This window comes from Chrysemys picta, chromosome 4 (assembly GCF_011386835.1).
Source record: "Chrysemys picta bellii isolate R12L10 chromosome 4, ASM1138683v2, whole genome shotgun sequence".
NCBI lineage: Eukaryota > Metazoa > Chordata > Testudines > Emydidae > Chrysemys > Chrysemys picta.
In genome coordinates this window covers 90,847,823-90,872,452 of record NC_088794.1, presented here as the reverse complement: position 1 = coordinate 90,872,452, position 24,630 = coordinate 90,847,823, and the positions used below count along the sequence as shown (strand labels likewise).

General features: G+C 41.2%; 1 protein-coding gene across 8 annotated transcripts in view; it reads left to right on the top strand.

Annotated features, from left to right (window-relative positions):
* Positions 1–24,630, top strand: part of DPF3 (double PHD fingers 3) — a 215,570-nt gene that overhangs the window by 127,700 nt on the left and 63,240 nt on the right. For all 8 annotated transcript variants that reach the window (XR_010601049.1, XR_010601050.1, XM_005284599.4 and 5 more), the window contains 3 exons: positions 4,350–4,445; positions 8,714–8,792; positions 23,927–24,064. Coding sequence is in view for 6 of the 8 variants with exons in the window: in XM_005284599.4 (XP_005284656.1) it covers positions 4,350–4,445; positions 8,714–8,792; positions 23,927–24,064 (313 nt within the window). In the remaining 2 variants the exon portion in view is untranslated. The remainder of the gene's footprint in view (positions 1–4,349; positions 4,446–8,713; positions 8,793–23,926; positions 24,065–24,630) is intronic.

The following is a 24,630-nucleotide window of genomic DNA, read 5'->3' as shown; positions in this document are numbered from 1 at the left end:
AAAACTGAAAATCATGAGCATCAAATCTGCATAGCTCTGGCGTCCAGTCCTGCAGCCCTTATGCTTGCGAGCTGCCCCACTGAAATTTCACCTATGTAAAGGCTGCAGGATTAGAGCTACTAGTGACACACGTAAGGAAACATTGTACATATACATGTCTATATTTGCAAAAGTGACTTGCGATTTTGTAAGCCTCAGTTTTGGAGTGCCCAGCTTGGGACACAATAAAGGGACCTGATTTTTCAAAAGACAGATGCTCTGCACCTTGGTGCATCCAAAATGTAGGTATTGATTTTTAACCTGTTTTACATCCCTTTAAATGAGAATCTTCTTTTCTGTGGGATGGAAAATTGCCAAAGGGGAAGCATTCCATGTTCACAATGAGGTCTATGTGAAAGGCCTCCTTTGCCTCCCCCTTTCTGATTCTAATAAATTCAAAGCCCTAAAGACTCTATTACAGCAGCTTCCAAGGTCACAAGAAGTCATGGTGCAGCATCTTTATGAGTGCCTTTGGATGCTGCTGTGCAATCTGAGCTCCCAAGTTATCCCCGGCATCAGCCTGAGGAAAGAGACTTCAGAGACAGCGGAATTGACAGCAGTCTTGGCATCACTGCATTACAAAGTGGGGAGGGGAGAAATGTCTGTACAAGGAGCCTTCAGCTGTACCCTCTGAGCTGTGACCTGTCTTATGGATGCCGGTTTCATCACAGAGCTGATGTGAGAGGCTTTCCTGGCTGCTGTTTCCTGTGCAAGTGCAGCTTTGTTGGATTCAGTCTGCAGAACAATTACTTTAACCGTAGTTCACTTTCAGCAGGTGATAGGGATGGTTGGACAATTGGAGGACAAGATCATCATTAGTTCTTTGTGCCCGTGCAGAGGTGTAAGGGAGGATAGAGTGTGTGTATGTGCAAGTTCCCTCTTACTCCTCTGCGTAGGCTACACATTCTGCTAGTCTAGCTTGGGAAGGTCCAGAAGGAAGCAGTCTCTGTGGGGCTGCTACTCCTCCTCCTCCCATGCAGGTGGGGGAGGGTGGACAGAGTCATAATTCCCTCCTTGGTCCCAGCTAGGAACTGCCCTTAACTATGGGCTGAGAGTAAACTTTCACACTAGCTCTTAATGTGGATTGGGAGAAAAGCAGGGACTCATTGCTTACCTGCATTGAAATATGGTGAATTGGAAGAGTGTTTTGGAAGGACAGAGTAGGAAAATAATAGATATTTTGCTAAAAAAAGAATAAGGATTGCCCCTCTTAAATAGGTGCAGTCACTATGGGCCAGATGTTCATCTGCTAGTTACATGAATTGAGATTTGGCCCCATGTGAGATCACTGTTGAACCAATGCCTCAAGTGGGGTGAAAACGGTATCATCTTTTGGAGTAGGCTTAAACCAGAGTCTTTGATCAGTCATTAAAAGTTGACCTGGCATTTTCCACAAGAATTAAAAGCATTACCTGGCATCCTGGCCATGCTCACATCCAGTTAATTGGTTTGCCTACTTTAAATTTGCCCTGCATTTTCAACTGGAGAAAGTATTCTACACTATCCTTCCTTAATACTGTTGTGTATTGTTGCTGGTGCAGAATGGAGTTGCTGGAGATGAAAGGCACTGTGAAAATTGAAGATGTTATAAGTAGTTTTCCAATTTTTTTACATAGCATTTATCTCTTCAGGAACAAAAATTCTTCAGGCGTCCCCTGGACTTTAAAAGTATGAAGTCGCCCCTACCAATATATGTAACTCTGTGAATTCTGAAAGAATAATTATAAGTGGTGATGTCAGTCACTTAATGTTTCCTCCTTCCAGGAACTAAAATTATGGGAGAAGACCAGGACTCACAATAGTTTGAGCCCATAAATGACCCCCTGAGGTGTTAAAAAAGAGAGAAACTTAAATCCCAAACCCTACAAATATTAGACTTCCCACCAAACTTTATAAGTTATTTAAACTTTTTTAAGGGACACCATGACAGATATAGCAATTTCTTGCATATCCTTGGGAGACATTATTAAATTAAGTTTAAGTATCTTTGGTGTCCATTATATTAAATGCAAAGTTTGTGTATTATTGTGAAGCCTGGGAGTTCAAAGGACTGTACTGAAAATATGCAAGCAAAAAAAGGACTTTTGGGACAGTAACTGTGAAGTGGATTTCCTGGGGTATGCCTAGGGAGAGCTTAAGGTCAATTCCCCAGTTCTGATTATGCAAAAACCCAGTCTTTTGAAGCTATGCCCTGAAGAGAGGGTGATTGCTAATTACCTGGTCTCGGAGACTGGAGAGCAAAGGCCCAGGCTGTATAAAGAAACAGCTGAACTGCTCTGCCTGGGTTCTGGTTCTGAATCTGATACAATTATGATCTTGTAACCACGGAGAAAACCCAGTTGTGGGTTTTGAAGGACTGACACCTAGCAGAGCCCTTGTTAGAGTTGGGGGGTGATCTCTGGTAAGTTTTTTAGCATGCGTGCAGGTTCTTTTGTTTTTAATATGTTTCTCTGTAATGCTTTCACTTTAAGAATAAATGTGCTTGCTTAGAAAGAGCTACGTGGTAACATATAACTGTGGGCAACACGGGAGTGAGTGAGATGCAGGTCTCTGCCCAAGAGAGGTGATGACTGGGAGCTGGGACCCTAGAAGTGGTGCCCTTGGTGGACCAGGGAGGGGGAATAAAGGTGCAATAGCCCTGAAACTGTGACAGATATTGTCCAATATCTTGGCTCAAAAATTTAAACGGATAAGATTATAATAATGTGGTGCAGGTGTTCCGCCAGATTCTAAATCCCTTGTCAGTGAAATCTCTCTGTGTATTCTCTCCCAGCACCCCCAGCAGTCAATGCCTAAGGTACACAAGGCTAAGAACTAATGTGTTCTGCTCCTATTCTCCCTCTGCTGGCTCTGTAGCAGCTTTTAACTAATAATGATCTGGGAGACTGGATAGGTCAGAATTTGGTAACAGATTACAAATCTTTTCCATCACCTCTAACTCATTGGTTTGAATCCATTTCATGACTGAATGATGTTGCCATCTCAAGACTTAGTGGAGGCCTGTCTGACTGGAGCGAGGGGTTTCAGACCAGCTCCTAAAGAATAGGCACCCACATCATGACTGACACTGGGTGGACCCTTGTTTGCTCTCTTAGCAGAGATGTTAAGGACTGAGTGGGTTATGAAGATTGAATAATCCTTTCACCTCAGCAGGAGTTTGCTCCATCTCAGTATTCTGGGGAAGCTTGCACTGTCACTGCCTGTGCTATATCTGCTTTGTGGATGCTTCCGGAGCTACCAAATGGGACACTTTTCCCCAAGCATGGAATTCACAAAAACAGTAAAAATTAACAAATCCCAGGCACAATTCTGTGAGGTGATGAGCAACTGCTACTCCCATTGACTTCAGTGGGAACTACATTTGCTCAGCACTTTTTAGGATCAGGACCCCTTATTTCCAGAGCTGTATAGCTACTTACGGCACTGGTCCTCCAAAAGGATATTAATTTCAAGGGCCATTAGAAATGCAGAAAATGAATGTTTCACTAAATGGGAAAAATTGTAGACTACTAGGGAAAGAAATGTTGATTTACAGCTTCTAAGAGTTAATTCAGAAGAGAAACTCCACAACCCCACTCACACCCCCATAGACTGTGTCTTGCTAGGGTCCTGGGATGTCAGCCTTCAGACTGGTATTTCTCAGGAACCATTTCCCTGAGAAAATGAGGGTTGGTGAGGGAGGAACTCTCTAACTCAGGGGTCGGCAACCTTTCAGAAGTGCTGTGCCGAGTCTTCATTTATTCACTGTAATTTAAGGTTTTGCATGCCAGTAATACATTTTAACGTTTTTAGAAGGTCTCTTTCTATAAGTCTATAATATATAACTAAACTATTGTTGTATGTAAAGTAAATAAGGTTTTAAAAATGTTTAAGAAGCTTCATTTAAAATTAAATTAAAATGCAGAGCCCCCCGGACCGGTGGCTAGGCCCCGGGCAGTGTGAGTGCCACTGAAAATCAGCTAGTGTGCCGCCTTTGGCACATGTGCCATAGGTTGCCTACCCCTGCTCTAACTTTTGAGGGTGTTGACTGGAAGGAATTGAGGATGCTTGGATATGATTCTGGCATTAGAGAATTAGTACACTTGTAATTTTAATAATCCTTTTAGACCTCTTGTTTGCATGTTGTATCCATTTTTGTCTGTCTTCACCTCTGAAATCTCTTTGGGCAGGGACTGTATCTCTCTTTGTGTTTGAAGAGCACATGTTGGGCATTATCACAATCTCAATTGTAAATAATAATTGACCTTGTGTGTCTTCTAGCAAACAATAGTCTTTTCTTCTAAAAATGATTGTTTATTTTTTCCCTATAGAGAGTTTTGGAAAATGATGAAAATGCTGATGAAGTGAATGAGGAAGAGGAATTAGAAGAAGATATTCCAAAAAGAAAGAACAGGCCCAGAGGACGGGTAGGTTGGGAATCTATGGGAGAGGAAGAAGGGAAGCAAACCTCTAGTCTCATATTCTCAGTTGGTTTCTCTCTCTCTCTCTCTCTCACACACACACACACACACACACACACACAGATATGCTGAAGTGATATCCATGTGGTAAACTGAGGAATGACACAGTCAGTGGTTTTTATGTTTTCACATGTTTTTAGTTTATTTCTGCCTATTACTAAGAAATAAGACTGTTGGGAGACTTAGAAGATGGAGCAAATTTATTATAGTGATGAATTTTTATTTTTAAAATAAAATCTAATAATGATGATTATTATTATCCTGTTATTACAATCCCCCGACCTTGAAATGCCATACCTTACTAAAAAGATAAATGCAAAAAATATTTACAGTCCCATAAGCCAAAACAAAGTCATCTTTGATTTTCTGTTTTTTTGTTTAACTATTTAAATACATTTCTGTATGTTCTTCAAAGATAAAGCCAGCAGTGAAAGTTTGTTGTAGCACTTTAAGGGTGAAATTCTTGCACAATAGAAATCAATGTCCAAATCCCCCTTAATTTAAATGGGGCAGGATTTCACTCTCAGGAGACAACATTCCCATAGTTTTCTATCGTGTCCTCTCACAGATCCAGCAGTAAGTCAGCTAAGTAACAAGGTCACAATTTTAAAACATGGAGTCAAAATTTTCAAATGTAGATTCCTAAAGCTAGCCCCCTAAATGAAAGTGAACATGATTCTCAGAGGTGCTGGGCACTTGCATCTGTCATTGACTGCAGTGGGAACTGCAAGGGCACATAATCTCTGAACATGCCTTTTGGTGTGCTTGGTGGATATTTTGAGATAAAAAACAGATACAAAAAAATAAGAAGAGCTGTTTGAAACCTCACTCATAACGTGCTTGTGCAAACCCTCTGTTGTTCCATTATTTCAGCTTCCTGCTCTTGTTCACTTTTGTGCTACGACTATTTAAATAAAGGTCAAAATATTTTTTTTAATAATTGGAAAAGTGTATTTTTTCACTCTCTTCATTATCAAAAATAGCTGAACAGTTTGGCTGAATCTTTCTTTAATATTTTCTAAAATTTAGCCTTAAACAGAGCCAGAAAAGTGTGAGTTTCAGAAAATGATATGAACTAGTAACCAAAAACAGGGGTTAGAATGGATACACTAATACAACCTTAACTATAGCTATCACTAATACTTCAGCTACATGGGCCTTTCCTAATAAACTTCCTGTCACGGAATTTGGGCATGCCTGTCACTGGAAGTGAAGGACCAAATGGATAGCGAAGAAGATATTCAGGTTGTGCAAGGAGAATTATATTTCCTGGCATTCATTTCCATGCATCTTCAAAATTGAGGAGACTTGAAAGCTGAACCCGAGAAAGGACTGCACTTTGTTGCCTAGAAAGGAGGGATGGGGTATTGTTAAATCATGGTAGACTACAGGGGAGGACATCCTGAAGAAAACTAGATTCTGCAAAGTTTGGCCCAGAAACCTCTTGGCATTTGGAGAACAAATGAGGACTGAAGGCATTGACACAGGATTAATGCAGCACAATTATTGCTCTGAACATTCCAAATTCTGTGTGTCCCTTTCTTTTCCTACAGCATGATTTTATTTTTAATTCTGGACCCTACATCTGTCCCTCTGGCTACTCTCTCTGTTTGGCTCCATTAAGCTGCTTCAAATCTGCTCTGTTGAGGCTTCCAGGCTTCATACATCAAGCATCCCAGTCCCTGCTGCATGCCGGCAGGAGAATGAAGGCAGCTGTGGATGACTGAATCCAACAGATTGAAGCCCTGACAGCATGAACGTGGCATTCAGTTTTGTGCCCCTGGGGTGACTGCCTGGTTTTCTGGCCTCCTAAGGCTAGGTCTGAAATAATGGAATTGCTAGTAAAGAGACTGAAGGCCAAGGAGATGGATTCACACAGAGAGAGGTTTTTAGAATCTTTGTTGGATGGAGAAAATGTGCAAGAAGCTGGGACATGAAGTTTGTTAAAAAATATAAAAGCAATGCAGCTGCACATGTACAGTACAAGTGCTCTTCAAATACTTACGGGGGGGCATTTTCAAAAATGCCAAAGGGGTTTAGGAGCCACACCCTATTGAAAGATACTGACTTGATCTGAAAATCTCCCCATGTTCGATTTATGAAGAAGAGTATACGTGGTCGCATCATGAATGCTTTGCACTTGTATTTCTGTAAAGAACAGTTAGAAGGGAAACAGCTGGCTGTGAAATGCTAAGCAATGGATCTTAAATTGCCATTCTACTCTGAAAAGTGACTATATTAAAATGATGCCACCTTACTCCACAGATCTGCTCCCTGTGTGTCTTCAGAGTTATACTGCTAACTAGTGACAAAAATAAGTCTTTACTGCTCTTTTATTCCTCTTAGCCCTACAGAACCAATGCCCCTAGCCCGGGGGTTGGATTCTAGTCTGTCAATCAACAGAATTGTTTAAGGTCCCATCAGTTACACCTGTGCTAACCCACAGAAGAAAATGGGGTTGCACAGGTGTCACTAAGGGCCTGATTTGGCTTGTGCTGAGAGAAGGAAGGAACCCAAGCTTACTCTCAGAGCCTCGGGTGAGTTTGCAGAGCTGGCAGTCAGGAAAAAAAAATCTTTTATTTGTAAACTGAGCACTGAAACAGATATTGAATCACTGAGAGACAATGAACATGGTTCGCATAAAGCAATTTTTACAGAATCACTTTTCAGGGTGGACACACCCTTTAATTTATTCTTACAAAGCTTGCCTCTTGCATGCACATCAGCTTCCTTAAAGATTGTGTTTGTAGTTACTATGAGGAGTTTGTGCACCCCTGCATTTCATTTGATTTACGTTTGACTCACTTGAAGAGATCACACACTGGCCAGAATGTAGTGCCCTGCTTTGAAGTCTGTTTGCAGGAGGCAAAACTGTACTGATCATACCTAACAGCATCCAGTCACAAATTTGTCCCTTTCCTCCAAGATTGCAATAAAGATAGGCTTATTCCTACTCCAGCCAAGTGGTTAAGAGGCTTTCTTGGGTTTGTTCTGGAGACCTGAGCAACCCAATGGGATGGGGTTCATTTTAACCTGTGCAGTTTATGTAAGCCCCTCTTTTCATCATCTCCCAATGATATGTTAGTGTAAAACTGTCCCTCGTACCTTGTCTTCAGACCAATGATGGAATACAGCTCCGTTAACGAGAGTGCTGTTCAGTGTACATCGAGGAGATGCAAGGGTTAGCCCATAGAGCCCTTTAGTATTTGGAACACTAATACTATTTTCTACATCTCTGCATCATCTTCAGTTCTACCTGCTAATGCTGCTTCAATTTCATATTCTCTCAAACAAAAAGCAAAGGGATTCAGAGCAGTTAGCTCTAGGAGGGAAAGTAGGAGCCAAGGACTTATCTATTGGGAAGACTGAAACAATTGAGGTGTGTTGCCTTTGCCTGGGGACTCAGTGGCTCAGAGTATTAGGAAAAGGCTGTGTTAACCTTCTCCCTTGAGATCACTAGTTCAAATAGAGATCAGGCCCAAAGTTAGTATCATTTAAAGACTGTCCATTGGCCTACATAAAATAATTTGGGGGGCTGGGTTCAGTTCCCAATATCCACATCACAACCACCACCATTGTAACTGGTGCCCAAGTTGGCATTCTCAGCTGAGAATGGTGAAGATTGAATGGCATTAACACTGAACCCCATTCTTATTCCTTGTGTTCAGATCGCACTGATGCACATATGCAGGGCAGCACTTTATGGATAAACCAAGGACCTCAGTCTCCTGGGCTGTTGGGCTAGCACCTTTCACCAGCACAAGATGTATTTTAAAAATATTAAAAGGAAAGAATCATACTCATTCCTCATAATATTATGAGCCTGTTTTCAGGCTGATTTCACAGTAGTGTTACTTCTAGCCACAGATGGATTCATGCCCTCCCATTCATTCATTCATTCATTGATTAGGCTCAATACTTGAACACCACCTGCTGTGACTTGACTGAAATATGCAGTGGCAGTGAGGCAGGAATCATTATAGTGCTGTGACTAATCAGGTAGGGATATCTATTCTAAGGGAGCTCTGCCACATTGAAAGCTCAATAAATATACAGTGTGTTTTAGGAAAAGGCAGAACCCCAGTAATCTGGTTACAATGATGTAACTCTACTGAAGTCAAAGATACATTTAGTCCATAGTTTATACTGGTTGGGGCAAGTTGAAAGTTGTGAGGGGCACCAGAATGACATTAACATCCCTATTCTCATTGTAGGCTCGGGGATCTGGAGGTGGCAGGAGAAGGAACGATGCTGCCTCCCAGGATGACCATGACAAACCTTACGTTTGTGACAGTAAGTAGCACCCAGACCACCAACTCTGCTTCTGGCCTGGTCCAACCAGCTCAAATGTAATCAGGGCTTCATGTTCTCCTTTCCAGCATAGAGTCCTGCTGCTCTCTGACTTGCATGTCTTTCACTTGCTGCTGTTGGGGTTTTTGTGTGAAAGAAATAAAGTGAAATCACCTCTCATGCTCTGTCAATCTCTCTCTCTCTCTCTCTCTCTCTTTGGGGCTTCTCTGCCTTAACTCTCTCTCTCTTCCCCCATCCTTGTAAGATTCACCCTCTATTTCTTTCTCTGTTTCAGATAGTTACAAACAAAAGCTTAACTCAAAAATCTCCGACAAAGGTACTTCATCATTGTGTATATCTCACTTATTTTTGTGGTGAGTCCCTTTCTTTCAAAGTCCTAACTCTCTCAGCCCTTCCTCAGACAGAGCTCTTAGGGACATCAGTGGGAGCTGTGCCTCAGTAAGCACTGATTAAAACCCGACTGCCCAGTTCTGTCACTTGTAGGGTACAAGTACACACCAAAGGAAGGTGTGATTGTAGCACAGGTACGTATACCCATGCGGGCATTAATCTAGCTAGCTCAAGTACCAACAGTAGTGTATGTGTGATAGCACAGGCTTCAGCGTGGGTTAGCTGCCCCAGTGCTGCCTGCCAGGGACCCTGGGTACCAGTGCTGAAGTCCATGCTTCTGTATTGTCACTACTATTGTTACCCTAGCTAGCTAGATGAAAGCTAGCATGGATGGGCCTAGCCACACTACTGTCATACCTTAATTTGCTGTGTAGATGTACCCTGACTCACTGTGAGTAGTAGCTGACTCTGTGATGGGTTCCAATGGGACTGCATGTGAAGCAAGGCATTACTCAAAACGAGCAAGGGTGTCAGACTGTGAGGAAGAACATCAGAATTTGACATAGTATGAATTTTTTTTACAGCTAGGATCTATCCATTGGCATTTTTTCTTCTTCTTTTCAACTCTTTCTCACTTCAATACATCCTATTCAGTGAATGACATGCTGGGCCAAACCCCGTCTTTCTGAGAAGCTCCCACTTCAATGCCTAGAATAGATTGGGTGTTCACTGGGAATCTGTGCTGTCAAATACCACCACTAACTAACCAAAGCTAACAGAGTGCTGTTGTCTGTTGAGTCGGTTCCAGGATATTAGAGAGAGAAGGTGTGTGAGGTAATATCTTTTATTGGAGAAGTTGGTCCAATAATAGATATTACCTCACCCACCTTGTTTCTCTGAAAGCTAATAGAGTCAGGAGGAGAGGTGACCATCTTCACTTCACAGCTCCAAAAGGTTTTGGTGGGGTTTGGGATGAGTTGGTACGCCCACTCCTTTCTGCCCCCAACCTCCCAACTCCTCCAGCCCCAAAAGACCAATAATCACAATAGCTATCTATGAATCTGTAGTTTTTAAAAAATGAAGAAATCTGGAACATACATGAAAGGTTTATTTCCCACAGTCCAGCCATGCTCTTTCATGGTGAAGTTGGGTGACCCTTGTATGGTGTTGTGATTGGCATTCCAAATGTCTTGCTTTGGCAATGCAAATACTATGGGGACTCTAGGGATGGAGTTCCTTAATGGTGCAATTGATTTGGGAGGGAGAAAGGAAAGCCTTGAATGGTCTCTTAATATGTCTGCACATGAATATAACCTGATCACAGAAGGAGGAGCTCTTTAGGGTGAAAGGATGGGGGGCACCTCTGCAGGTTTATATTTAAGGATCTGTTTTTACGTTGGAGGGTTGAAATTTCCCCTTCTAAGGATTGTCCAGAAGTCCAACACATATTTTCTGTTTAAAATCCTGAGCCATTCAGTGAGAGTGGATGTGTGTGTGGGATTGTCTATATCTCCTTTCTTGGAAATGCCCCCACATGCAAGGGCACTTCTGTGGATTATAGGCATTTTGAACATATTGTGACTCTTTTCTGGTCACTGCCATTTCCCTAGTGAGAGTATAAATGATTTAGCTCAGCTGCAGGATCACCCAGGCACCTTAGTGACATGCAAAGAGGTGATTCACAGATAATATGTGACACATCAAAGATATCAAAGCAGGCAACAGAAATCTGAGCTGAAGCCAAGGTTATGGTGCATGTTGTACTGACGTAGTTTTGCCCATTCCTGATTCCTGGTTTACATTTTAGAGCATAAATTTACTTTTTGGTTTTGAAAAATAAATCTTTCTGACTCCCTTTGGCTGAAATCTTTCATTTTTAAGAAACATCCGATCAGAAGGGGAGGACCAAGGTAGATGGCTAAGAGAAGGTTGTTACAAGTAACAGAACTCTTTTACATTACTATGGGGGACCGAAGAGAGGGTTGCTCCAGCTATAGTGCCATCTTTCTTGTGTGTCATCTTCTCCCTCCCTTTTAATATCCATTAGAACTTATATAAATAATTTGTAGTGAATAATTTATTTGACACCGTTAGACCCCTTTTCTGTTAATGAATTGTCAGCCAACAGTTTAAGATTTTTAAAAATTCATTTCTTCTTCAAAATTATTTGCCAAATATTTTCTACAATTATATCTTGATCAGTAGATTGTTTGGGAGAAGTTAATTCCCAATATTCAATGTACAAATTCACAGCTAGATTGGTTAGTTTTAGATGGGAGCATGCAGGTTACAGAGTATCGTTTTTGTTCCCTGTCTCATTACTCTTAGAATCACATTACTGGTGTGAATAATTGCCTTCAAGAGTCCAGAACTTGCTTTTCCTGTATATTCTCTAATTTTCACTCCAAATTTTCTGTTTCTGCAAACATGCCTGCCAGGAAATTTGTTTGTTTGAATGTTTGTGGAAAGTGAACAAACACAAAAGGTGCACAAACAGAACTGAACTGAAGTATTATTTATTTATTTATTTAAAGGATATAGTCACAGAAAATTCTTTGAGGAATTTGACCAGCTATACTTCCCCATTTATAAAACTATGCTTATAGGAAACAGAATATACGTCAACAGTTGTCAGTACTCACGTAAAGGTCTGTGAGAAGCTACCTGTCCATGTGTAAGCAGCATGGCTGTGAAGGAGCTAACCTCTGAGCCTGGGTTAGCCTCTTCACCTCTGACTTCTTGCTGGCAGACCTCCTTCCACTGGAAGAAGGGAATGCTACTCCAGAGAAGGAACTCAGCCCTGACCAAGTGGGGACAGGTAATTGGTTACATGCCACCTGAGCGGATTTTGTCCAGTTGGTTGGTCCAGAAATTAGAACTGCTTGAAAAGTGGAATTTTCGTCCCTCAGGAAAATTTGGTTTTGTTCCAAATCGAGATGAAAAGTCAAAAACGTGGAATTTTTTGTGAAATGAAAATCTTATTTCAATTTTATTGAAATATTTCATTCTGACTTGTTATACAACATTCTATAATGGTTGAAACTTTTTAACTTTTTATATTACATTCTATATAACATAAAAGTTGAAACAAAATGTTTTGATAATTTCTCATAAAAAATAACAATATTGATATGTTCCTGAGAAAAGTTTCCATTTCATTGTATCAGCATTTTCTGATGGAAAACTGGTCAATCTGAACATTTTCGACCAGCTCTACTGGATACCCTTGAAAAGGGGGTTGGAGAATGGGACTGAGAGGAGACCATGTGGGAGAGCTGTAGGCAGGAACGTGTACTACTGCTTACAAACACAGCCTGAATACATAACTAGGAGATAGACCAGAGAGAGCCTGGATGTATGGCCTCAGGTAAGGTGCCAGGATACCAAACCATGCTAGAAAGAAGACCCAACAAAGCCCTGGGAAGACTGGGGAGCTCCTACCACAGCAGCTTCAGATGAACAACAGAGTACAAGTTTCAAATGAAGGGCAGAGTGAATGAATGAATGTATAAATGATAGTGAAGGACAACTGATGACATATGGTCATAAATGTTGCCCCATGGGATCCACAGCCAGAGAAGTCTCACCACATCTGTGTTCTTATCCATGATTTGGCTGTCTTTGAAAATCAAACATCTTCACTCTGGTAAAACTCAACATTATATGGAGTTTCATAGCATGAGTTCTGGAACAAAAAAATGTGAACATCTCTAGCTTCTGAACTAGATGAATTGATGTTCTTCCATCTGTCTGAAGTGGTCTACCTGTGCTAAGTCATCTAGACGCTACTTAGGGCAGGTCTACACTGCAGCTGAGAGCATGCTTTCCAGCCTGGGTGGACAGACTCATGTTAGCTCTGCTTGAGCTAGCTCACAAAAATAGCACTGTAGCTTGGGCTAGGTTTGTTCTCAGATGGCTAGCCCAAACTGCTACCTGTGCTACCCCCAGCTACACTGCTATTTTTAGTGTGTTAGCTCAACCATTGCTAGCATATGTCTATTCATCCGTGCTGGAAGCACACTTCCAGCTGCAATGTAGAAATAACCTTACTCTTCTTCCTCCTTCCCCCACCTCACTGTAACTAATCTGCAAATATACTTACTTGCGTCTTCTTTTAAATTCCATTGTTCTTTTCCTCCAGTCTATCTTCACATGTGGGGCTTTCCCTTTCTGCTTCTATAAAAGGAGTTGCTGCATGTAACTTTGTCAAGCATTTTCCCTCTCTAGTCTGTCTCACTGTTTCTTCTCATCTCTGTGTAGCTCTTCCTCTCTTTATAGTGCACTTTGATTAAGACAGCTTACTTTATATAGCATCCTTTGTACACAGACTCTTTGAGATTGGGATCCCAAGTGGACCTTTTAGTCCATCCCCTTCACAATGGCAGAACTGGTTTAATTCTTCCTATCAGCCCTGATGGACCGGTGACTAATCCAGCCTTGAGTGTCCCTAGTGATGATGATTCCTGTCTAGAAGCTTGTTCTGTTGCCCCAACTGTCCTTTTGGTGATCAAGTTTCTCCAAATATTTAACCTGAATTTTCTCTGCTGCAGACTTACACCCATCACTTTGTATTCTCTTCTTGGTGCCTAATGAGAATAATTGTTTCTTGGCTTCTTTATATTATCCTTTTCTGTATCTGAAGACACTTATCATGTCTCTCCTCCAGATCTCTTATCAAGCTTGTTGCTCTCCATTGAACTATCTCCAGTTTGTCTGTCTTTTTTCACTGTGTGGTGGCCAAAACTAACCATAGCTCACAGCAGAAGGCTGAACTAGTGCAGAAGATAGGTATTAGGTTCAGTAACTATTTTTGCTATCTTGTTTTACCCATAATACTCCTAATATTGCATATTCCTTTTGTGCACATGTTATGAAAGCTAGAGAGGCAATAGACCTATTAGGTTAGTTAGTCCATTCTTTTGCCAGTGCAGGATTGTATTCTCCAGGGCTATTTTCACTCATGATTTAAAGATCTCAAGCAAAGGGGCTTTCTCCACTGCCACATTCTAACAGTCTTCATATTTAATATACCTGTTCCTTCTCCATGCTACCTCAGCTAGTTATCCTCCGGCTTCAATTTCTTCATTTTATTAATCTGTCTTACTTGAAACATGTTACATTTATCTTTGTTGGATCTCATAGTTATTAATCAAATGATTGATTTCAACTCCTTTCTCCAATTTATCAGGCTCATGCAGGGCATTTTTTGTTATTTTCCCAAGTGTCTGTGATCTTTCCCAACAATCTGTCCTCTGCACATGTCATTCTTGTATTCTCCACTCCACCTGCCAAATCAGTAATAAAAATATAGACTAGTACTGAACCCAAAATGGACGCTTGCAAGCGCCTAGGGCTAGTTTTTCAAAAGTATTTCGGTGCTTAACGATGCAGATAGGCACCCAGAGGGATTTTCCCCAGAGTATCTGAGCACTTAACAACTTTTAATATGTTTATTCTCACAATGCCCCTATGAAGTAGGGAAGTGCTGTTATCCTCATTTTACAGTTGGGGAACTATGACACAGAGAGTAAGTGCCCAGGGTCACACAGTCAGCCTGGGGAAGATCCAGGAAGTAAACCCAGTCTCTCAAGTCCTAGGCTAATGCCTCAATCACTGGATCATCCTGACATCAATTTACTTTTGAAAATCCCACTAGGTGCATCCTTTGGTAACTAAATACCAGTGTAAATGTGGCCCCTGGTGAATATTTTGAACTTGGCACTGAACTATTAATATTCTAAATTTGATTTTTGTTTTTAAAAAAGCAGCCTCTACATTGTAGGTTGACCTCATCGATATTCTTCTAATTTTCTTGTGTGTCGTGTGGCATAGTATCAAAGAACTCATTAATGTCAGGATACACCTTGTTCTCTGCATTCCCTTTGTACACTAAACCTATCCTGTTAGGCTGGGATTTTCAAGCAGCCTAAGGGAGGTAAGGCACCCAACTTCCACTGAATTTCAATGGGAGCTGAGCACCCAGCTATCCCAGCCTAACATATTACATAACTGTGGCATGACTTGTTTTTTGCAAACATTTGTTGCTCTCTATTTATCACCATATTTTCCTGTATGTGCTTACAAAGTAACTGCTTTATTCATTGTTCTAACAACTTACCAAGAATTGAAATTAAATTTGCTCCTCTACACTCCCTGACGTCTTTACCCACGTTTTTAAAATTGGTGTGATCCTGCCATCTTCACTTGAGCGAACTTCCTACTGATTTCAGGGGCAGGTTTTCTGGAGCAAGGCCTGCAAGATCAGGTGTTATGTTTGCTTTTTGCCTGGCCTCTGAGACCTCACCTGCCTTTTTTGTTCTCAAAATCATTAACAATGTCTTTGATAGTACTTCCACTGGCCCCTTGAGCTCTCTAGGGTAAATATCACTGCATCCAGTTGATTTGAATATATTCTGATTATAGCCTTGGGACATGCTCCCTCAGAAGTCTGCTTTATGTCACCCTTCCCTTGATAACTATTAGAAGCTTAAGTGCTAAACCACAGGATGACATTACCCTACTTAGTGAGGACTGAAGAAAAGTAGCTATTAGGCACTAAGAACTAGAATAAAATAGAGGTGAAGTTAGAAGTGGATGGGGTTGCTATTAAGGATGGGTAAATAGGATGACATTTGGATTCAAATAGTATTGGGATTCAGAGGGCCTATTCTTTGGATGATATTTAGATGTCCAAAGCCAAATATCAGCCTTTTAGTCCATCCCTCACAACACTTAGAGGCTTCCTGTCCCTGCAGCAGGTCCTAGACCTCTAATTATTTGTGGTTTCCATGTAGGATGATGGCAGTCCTGTGCCCCGTGAAACTGTTCGGGAGCCAATGTTAAACGAATTTGATGGTCTCAGCCCACTTTTAGTTAAGTGTCCATATAAAAACCTCTAACAAACAACCATCATCACTCCTGCTGCACTTAGTGCTTATTGTTTCCATTTTTGGCAGTCTCAGTAGAGAAGCCAAGGATTAAATAGATATGGATATTTAACACTTCTCTGACCTGTAGAGGTGGGCCCCACTTAGATCAGGGTTGAGGCACATGGGTGGAGCAGGACAGGACTCTGTTGCTTTTTCTACCTGTGCTACGGCTGCTGTGGGGATTAACAGAGGACATCAGTTTTCAGGGTTTCCAATCCATAGCTTTCACCAGCAATTAATTTAACCACATATAGTCATATTTTTAAAAAAATGACATTTAAATGTTTTGTTTCAGTCTTTAATATGCATGTAGCCTGAAATTAGCACAGTAGGTAGGTACCAGGGCACATCCAGTTGGTCAGCCCAAACAGAACCACTCATTGTTTGGAAATCCAGAGGGAAATGTATTACCATTTTGCCATTCTGATTAACTAGATTTGCAACATGACACCCTTGATCAGCAAGAACCAAAAATACTGCTTTCCCACCGACGAAGATCAAAATACCACCTGTAAAACATTAAACATGTCCAGCTTCCAGATTCTGGTTCTGATGGTTGTAATAATGGAAACTGTATTTCAGAGCCAATGCAAGACAGGGTTGGATTTTTTTTGTGAGGAGAACAGGAGGTGGGGATTACTTCACAAAATGGCTCCCTGGCAGTGATTAATTTAGGCTTTAGCATTTGACATTCCCTCCAGCTGAGAAGAAAGAACAGCCATTTGAAAGCAGGCAAAACAGAAGCAAAGAGAAGACCAATGTATGAGGGAAGGAGTGGTGAGAATGCAGCTCTCACACCTCCCCCTATTTCCTGTTTCCACTGACAATGGATGATTTTCTTCTGTCTCATACTGGTGACAGATTGTATGTGTATGTGTATGTGTGTAGTGCTGGCTAGAACATAGCTCACCTCCTGCCAAGGACCACATGTGTAACAGTCTCAGAATGAGAGCAGTGCAGCCAATAAATAGATAGTGACAAAGCCTTTTGAGCCATAAATCTCAAAGCAATTTTTAAAACAAGAAGTATCATTATCCCCATTTTACATAAAGGAAAACAGATACAGAGAGGCGAAGTGACTTGTCCAAGGTCACAATCATCTTCAGTGACGGAGTTGGGAATAGAATCTGGTTTTGTGAGGCTCTCTGTGAATGTAACCAAAGTGGCTCTAAGTAGGGCTTGTTTTCTCATAAAATAGTTGGGTAAAATGTTAATTTCATATTTAAAATTTGGAAGCAAATTAAGATAAATCACAGAAGAGCATCTGTTGGAGAATGATGCTTGGTAAGAATTTGATCTGCACTGTTTTGTTATGTGGCTTGCTCACCCAGTTTGCCCACAACATAGCACTCTATGGTTTACAGCTGGCTGAATGCAAAAAATATCACTAAAGTGCAGGATGGACCAAAAGGCATATCGGGCCAAATCCTTCAAAACCTGGCTTGGTTGCCTGATTAAAGGCCAAGTCATAAAGGGAGGATTTGCCTCAGTGTTAGAAAACAGGAGAAAATCTGTCAATTGCTAGACTGATCAAGTATCAGAGGGGTAGCCGTGTTAGTCTGGATCTGTAAACAGCAACAGAGAGTCCTGTGGCAACTTTAAGACTAACAGATGTATTGAAGCATAAGCTTTCGTGGGTGAATGCCCACTTCGTCAGATGCATCCGACGAAGTGGGCATTCACCCACGAAAGCTTATGCTTCAATACATCTGTTAGTCTTAAAGGTGCCACAGGACTCTCTGTTGCTAGACTGATGTGTCCATCCGGGAGGAAAGTGGAAAAAAAATACCAGGCTGTTTAATGGAGTGCAAAGCTACATGGTGAAGTTTGTAAAGTGCACATTCTTCATTTAAGTGGCAGGTGCATGGTAGCAGAGCATAACATCCAATGGAGAGTTTTATCTGTGTTGTAAGATCGTGTTCTGATCGCAGCATTGGCAATTAAGAGAATAAGAGAGATAAATGAGAGAGATTTGTTCTAAGCGCAGGACTGGGAATCAAGAACTCATGGGTTCTAATCCAGGTTCTGACACAGGATCACTGTGGGACTTTGGCAAGTCACTTAACCCTGCTGTGATTCTGTTTCCTCATCTGTATAATGAGGATAACATCACACAGGAGCATGGGAAGGATTAATTAGTTAATGTCTGAAAATCCCTTTGAATATGGAAAACATTATATAAGTGATAGTGTCTATAAAACAGTAATTATTAACAATACCTATCTCTGAACACAGTGATATGTGAGGTTAATAAAATATGTTCTATCTGGAAAATAAGAGATTAGACAGAATTTAGAACATAAAAACGGCCATACTGGGTCAGACCAATGGTCCATCTAGCTCAGTATCCTGTCTTCCAACTGTGGTCAATGCCAGGTGCTTCAGGGGGAATGAACAGAACAGGTAATCATCAAGTGATCCATCCCCTGTTTGCCAGTTTGGGGAGTTGCCAATATGACAGCCAAGTTCTGAGTTAGTTTTTATTCCAGCATACTCCTAGGGAAGGTGGTGATTGTTTTGCCTGGATAAGAACACAAGACACCCTTCTCTCCTACAGGGTTCAGAGTAGCAGCCGTGTTAGTTTGTATCCGCAAAAAGAACAGGAGTACTTGTGGCACCTTAGAGACTAACAAATTTATTAGAGCATAAGCTTTCATGGGCTACTGCCCACTTCTTCAGATGTATATGCAAGCCCACGAAAACTTATGCTCTAATAAATTTGTTAGTCTCTAAGGTGCCACAAGTACTCCTGTTCTTCTCTCCTACAAAAGATTAACTTGCACAGAGACTAGGAAATCCTAAGAGTTTCAACAGGTGGAGTTGACCGTGTATGAGTGTGAGGAGTGGCCATCAAGAAGAAGATGTGGGTTCAGCCTCAAACACCTGCAGATCCTCTGAGATCCTCCAACCCCTCAAGGCATCCACTGGGCCATGTACACTCTGGTTTAAATGTTCACTGGCCTCCTTCATTGCTAGGAATGCCCCTGCCTCCTGCTATCCTTGGAAACCCCCCTGTCCCTATCATAAGGATTGCTACAGAAAAGAGGCACCAGTTGTAGAATTTAGTACAGCCTTAGGCTGTGCTCAACAAATAGCTGGCAAAAACAGTTAAGTTAAAATATTGTAGTGAAGTCTGTGAATAGTATCTGTAGCTCACAAGAATAGTGTCAGGTTTCAGAGTAGCAGCCGTGTTAGTCTGTATCTGCAAAAAGAACAGGAGTACTTGTGGCACCTTAGAGACTAACAAATTAGAGCTGTTTTTTAAAGCTTCCTTTTCATTCACATGAGCATAAATGGGATAGTGCAGGATATATCAATTTAACAATCAAGTAATCTACTATGAACATCTCTCCATCTGTCTTTTCCAGGGTATGTAATAAGTCATATAAACTAGAAGAATGTATCTTTTAAAATCATACTTCTTTTTACTATAAGCAATATAACAATAAGTGTTTTCTATTTATCTTGTTTGTGTAAAATGTTAAGGGTTGTGAATTCTTGCTGTTTGCCTGCCTAATAATTTTTGTATCACCAGTGTGTCCCATGTTCTATGACAGGGGTTCTCAAACTGGGGGTCAGGACCCCTGAGGGGGTGGCAAGGTTATTACATGGGGGGTCGCAAGCTGTCAGCCTCCACCCCAAAGCCTGCTTTGCCTCCAGCATTTATAATGGTGTTAAATATATAAAAAAGTGTTTTTAATTTATAATGGAGGGGATCTCACTCAGAGGCTTGCTGTTAGAAAGGGATCACCAGTACAAAAGTTTGAGAACCACTGATATGGGATGAAGGAAGATCTGGGTGGGAGTTCTTTCCTCTTCTGAAATGCAATCAAAGCGTATCTGGCACATACTGAAAGGTGGGAGATCAAAGTTGCCTTTCTTAAAGGACCTAAAAGACATTTCTTAAAGGATATATACCTATGAGCAGTCTTGTTTATTAACGCCCCCCTCTCACCCTCCATAGGAAATTCAAAGTTAAGGTTACACTTAAAAGCAGCCCAGTGAGTTTAAAGTTTGGATATATACATTTAAGGCATCCAAACAACCTTAACTCTACCTCTATATATCTGCTTCTTCACTGTAAGTATTATTTTTGTATTAAAGGTGTTTTTTAAAGGGTTTTAAGAAGCCTATGGCTGTAGGCATTTTAATTTGGGAAAACGTCTGTACTGATACAGTGAGTGTATAATTGCCATCTTTCCATCTTCCCTTCATCTTTTTTCATAAGGGCTGTAGGAAGCCTGTGGTCTAGTGCTGTGAAAAACTTAAATTTGGAGGGGACTCTCTTGTATTTCTGTCTGACTCTTATAGTGCACCAGTGGCCATGGGATCTGGGCAATGAAAGAAGAGGTACAGAGACTTAAAACAAAAGTGGACTTTACTCAGACTTTCCTAGAGTTTGGTTGTTTGTACTTAGATTTCCCTCATCTTCCCATCTCACCTTCTGTTGCAGTGATTAGGTGTTTATACAAATATAGGCTGCAAGTGATGTATTAAAACCGTGATACAAAAATGCTTGGGGATGGCTTTGATTTTTTTCTTATTTTTTAAAAATAATTATAACAAATTTTCCTAGTGATCAGGTTACATATTGGAGTCTGTTGCCCCAAGGAAAAGGGATAGAGACTTACTTTTTTAAAATAAAAGCTTTGGTCTCCCATCAGTCACATGGCACTCCATCAAAAGCCCACCAGGGTTGATGGGCTGTTCTGATATTCCAGTTGGATAGTGAATAAATTCTCAAACTTGCCTTCCACCCCTCCAAGAATTGATCCTGCACACTAGGTCTTGCTAAGATCTTTTTATCACATTTAATTTGAAGTTTCTAGAACAAACCATTTTTGAGATGGACAAAAAAGAAAAAAGACTTCAAAACACACCACCTATTTTTCTGATTCCCATGTCTTAGAAACAGCTTGTATAATTCTCCACAAATTTAACCAATACAGAAGACACCTGCAAAATTTGAAGAGGAAAGAATCTTTTTTTTTTTTCATTTGAGGACCAAGGGGTTAAATTTGAGTTTACAGTGGTAAGTGAGTCTCTGCCTTAACATAATATTTAACAATACCAGCAAGGAATGTATGCAGTACTCTCATGTGTGCACCAAGCAGCTGTAATATAGTGGTGTCTTTTGGTAACTACCAACCAGGGCTGGATTGGATCTGCTGACCTAGAGGTGAGAGAGACCATATCAGTCCCCTGACCCAGCCAGCCTCCTGGGAATTTCAGTGTTAACATTTTATCCTTCTTTCATACCTTTGTGCCTTAGATCTGATGTGTTTTATTCATTTGGTGCCTGATAATCCTTTCAGTTCCATGGGCACAATTACCACTGAAATTAACAAGACTTGCACCTATGTTAATGGACTCTGACCCAAGTTAATGGCCTCTCTTTAGTGTAAAATTAATCAGCATTTTATCGCCACCTATTAAAAACCAAAAATTCTGGTCTCTTGGATAATAGGCCCTCACACTTGAAACCCCTTGTTGGAACTCTCAGCAAAGAGGGCAAGGGCTGGATGTGTCTTTCAGACTGAATTCCCCTCTCACTTTGGGAGCTGGTCCCTCCTGAAGCATGTTTTCTGGCTAGCATGGAGGAAGCTTGCACTGCTGCTGCCTAGGTTGTGTGTTTCCTGCCCATATCGAGGCATTTCTTTAACTTTTTAATTTTTTTAAATATATTTATTTTATTTACACAAAAGCAACATAAATGTTATACATGTGTTATTTAACCATAGTGGATGGAGAAAAATAGGACAAGAATGTTTATCATTATGATATCTTATTGATATCATGCTATAGATAAGCATGCTTTACAAACACCTAAGACCAGGTATGTTCCCTGAGGGAGTTTACAAATTAGTTAGAACAAGTTGAGATTAAAATGTTACTTCACCAATTTATAGTCTACAATTTCACATAATCTCCTCCTTAATGTGGATCATCCATCTGCTTTTTGTGAGAAGTAGCAGAAAAGTTTTTAATAGTGAAACCTGATTACCTCCGTGTAAACGAACAAGTGCTTTTTGAGCTTTTTTGCTGAGCATTAGAACATTGTTGGATTCCTGCATGTGCGGAAGGTGAATGTGTGGGGTCTGTCAGGAGGCATCGGACCCCTGACGCTCCCTGCTCAATGAAAATCCAGATCGGGTTACCAACAAGATAGCCCTCAGAGAGCCTAGAAGGGCCAGGAGGATACACTGACCCATCAATAGCCAACAGGCCTGTTTCTTCTCTGAGCAGTGCAGAGTGAGACTGGAATAGAGGAGCTGCGAGCTCCCCGTGATAGCCTAGGGCCAGACCAGGGCTTTGCCCTCAAGCATTGCAGATAGGCATATGCCTTGGAGTTTTGTTTGTTTATTTAAAGGTGCAGACTGCCAAAGGTTGAGTTCATTACTTTTAGTGTGCTGTGTATGGAATGATGCCAAGCCTGTGACCACAACTGGTGGACTGTGCAGGGTGTGCCTGCAGTACCATGCTTGGCCTTGCTTTGCACTACCTGCCACAGTGAAATAAAGTTGTCTAGAAATTGCACTGTGTATTTCATTCACACAAATCACATGGTTAAGAGGCATTTTCAGAATCGGACCATCAAAGCACCTTAGAGGGAATATTGATCCTAAGAACTGGATGGAGAGCCACGAGCTGCTGGGTTCTATTCCCAGTGCTAACACCAACTGCCTCTCTGGTCTTAGGCGTGTTACGTAGGGCTCAGTCCTGCAAACGGTACTGTGCAAAGTGTTTACTACCATGAGTAATCCCTGGGATGGGTGGACTAATCAGTAGTAAGTACTGAGTCTGGTAGTAAGAGTTTGCAGGATCTGTCCCTTATCTTCTGGTGCCTCAGTTATCCTATCTGTAAAACTGTACTAATGAGACTTAGCTCACAAAATGGCTTTGAAAGAGAATTAGTTGACATTTGATAAAGTGCTTTGAAGATGAAAAGTGCTAAGGGTTGGGTTGTCGTTTTTACAGGCAATAACCTGAATAAAAATAAATTCCTATTAAAAACTTTAACTTATAGCTATCATGAGTCTTGTGATAAAGCTCGACCCATTGTAGAGTGTCATGGGAGCATAAGTACTTTCATGAGTCTCAATGGTTTGAGTCTGTTATTAAGGCCTGTTGACTTGATGACCAAATAAGTGCATGCAAAATTTAATGGAGGATTCTCCATCACACAACAGATATTATTACTGGACCACTCAGTGTGAGGCTTATCGGGGTAGAGGATAGAAGCATCACTGCTGAATGGTCTTTGAACCAGAAGCAGTAGGTGATTCCTAACTTTTGTGTCTGGATTTAAATCGGGAAAGAAGATCTTTTAAAGATATTTTTTTCTTTTCTTGCTGTTAGTAATATTGGTTCCTTCTCCCTAAGGTGAGTAATCATGAAACAATGCTGCTTGGTCTCACTCCAATTCCCATTGGCAAAGAGCCCATTATATCACAAAACACCAACACCACAAATGTCATTTAATTTAGTTTGACAGACAACCTTGTTGGCAGTCTCAGCGGACCGGTCAAGGACTGAGTGGGCCATGAAGATTGACCAATCCTCTCAACCTTAGAGATGCTCCATCCAGGCCAGGGATAAGGACCAATGCTGGTGTAGAGTAGGGAAGCTTGAGTGTACTGTACGTGTTCTGGGGATAAATAGAGGACATTAGCCTGGAGGGCTGTCAGTCTGTCATCTTTCATCAGCATTATATTTGCAAAGTTTCAGATAACAACAAGAAGAAGGATGTACAGTGATGTTAGTGGGGGATGATGTATTAAAGGCCATTCTCACTGTTGCTGTAGGTACTGATATTCCATTCTCTTCTCCCTTCCCTCATGTTTCTTTCCCTCTCAGTCTGTGGCAAACGTTATAAGAACAGACCTGGACTGAGCTACCATTATGCTCACACTCACCTTGCCAGCGAAGAGGGGGATGAAGCCCAAGAGCAGGAGACACGCTCCCCACCCGTCCACAGAAACGAGAACCACAAACGTGAGTAGTGTTTGCTTTTGTAATCCCTTCAATCTTTTTGTCAGGGATGTTACCTCCACCTTCGTCTGTGCATTTCAGCAGTTGCTAAAATTGTTCTGCTTCTTTGTGAATGAGTGGAATCTGGATGTTTAGTGGAGCTAATCAACTTCAGCCTGACCTGGTGTTGAGCTCAGCTAGTCAAGAATCCAGTTCAAACTCAGCATTAACTCTGCAGCAAATCACTCTTCCATCACTGCTCCTGTGGGGAGGAGATGACAAGGGGAAAGGGAAGGGAGCCCCACCTGCCTGTCATCAAACAGCCTCTTAGTGGTTAGTGTGGAGATCAAGAAAATGCACCATTCATGTCAGTGCATCCTCTGCTATTTTCTTTGAGAAAAGATCTTTATTCGCTTCTCAGTTTTATGGTATAAAATTATCAACAAATGCCCCATGATCCCACATCCCTAAACACCACTTTCTAAATATTAATCAGGAAAAATCAAAGGACTAAAAAATTATCTGCACAGATCTGATGGCACAAGAAAGGACAGAAGGGCTGTGCTCTGGGAATCCTAGCACCAAAGTAG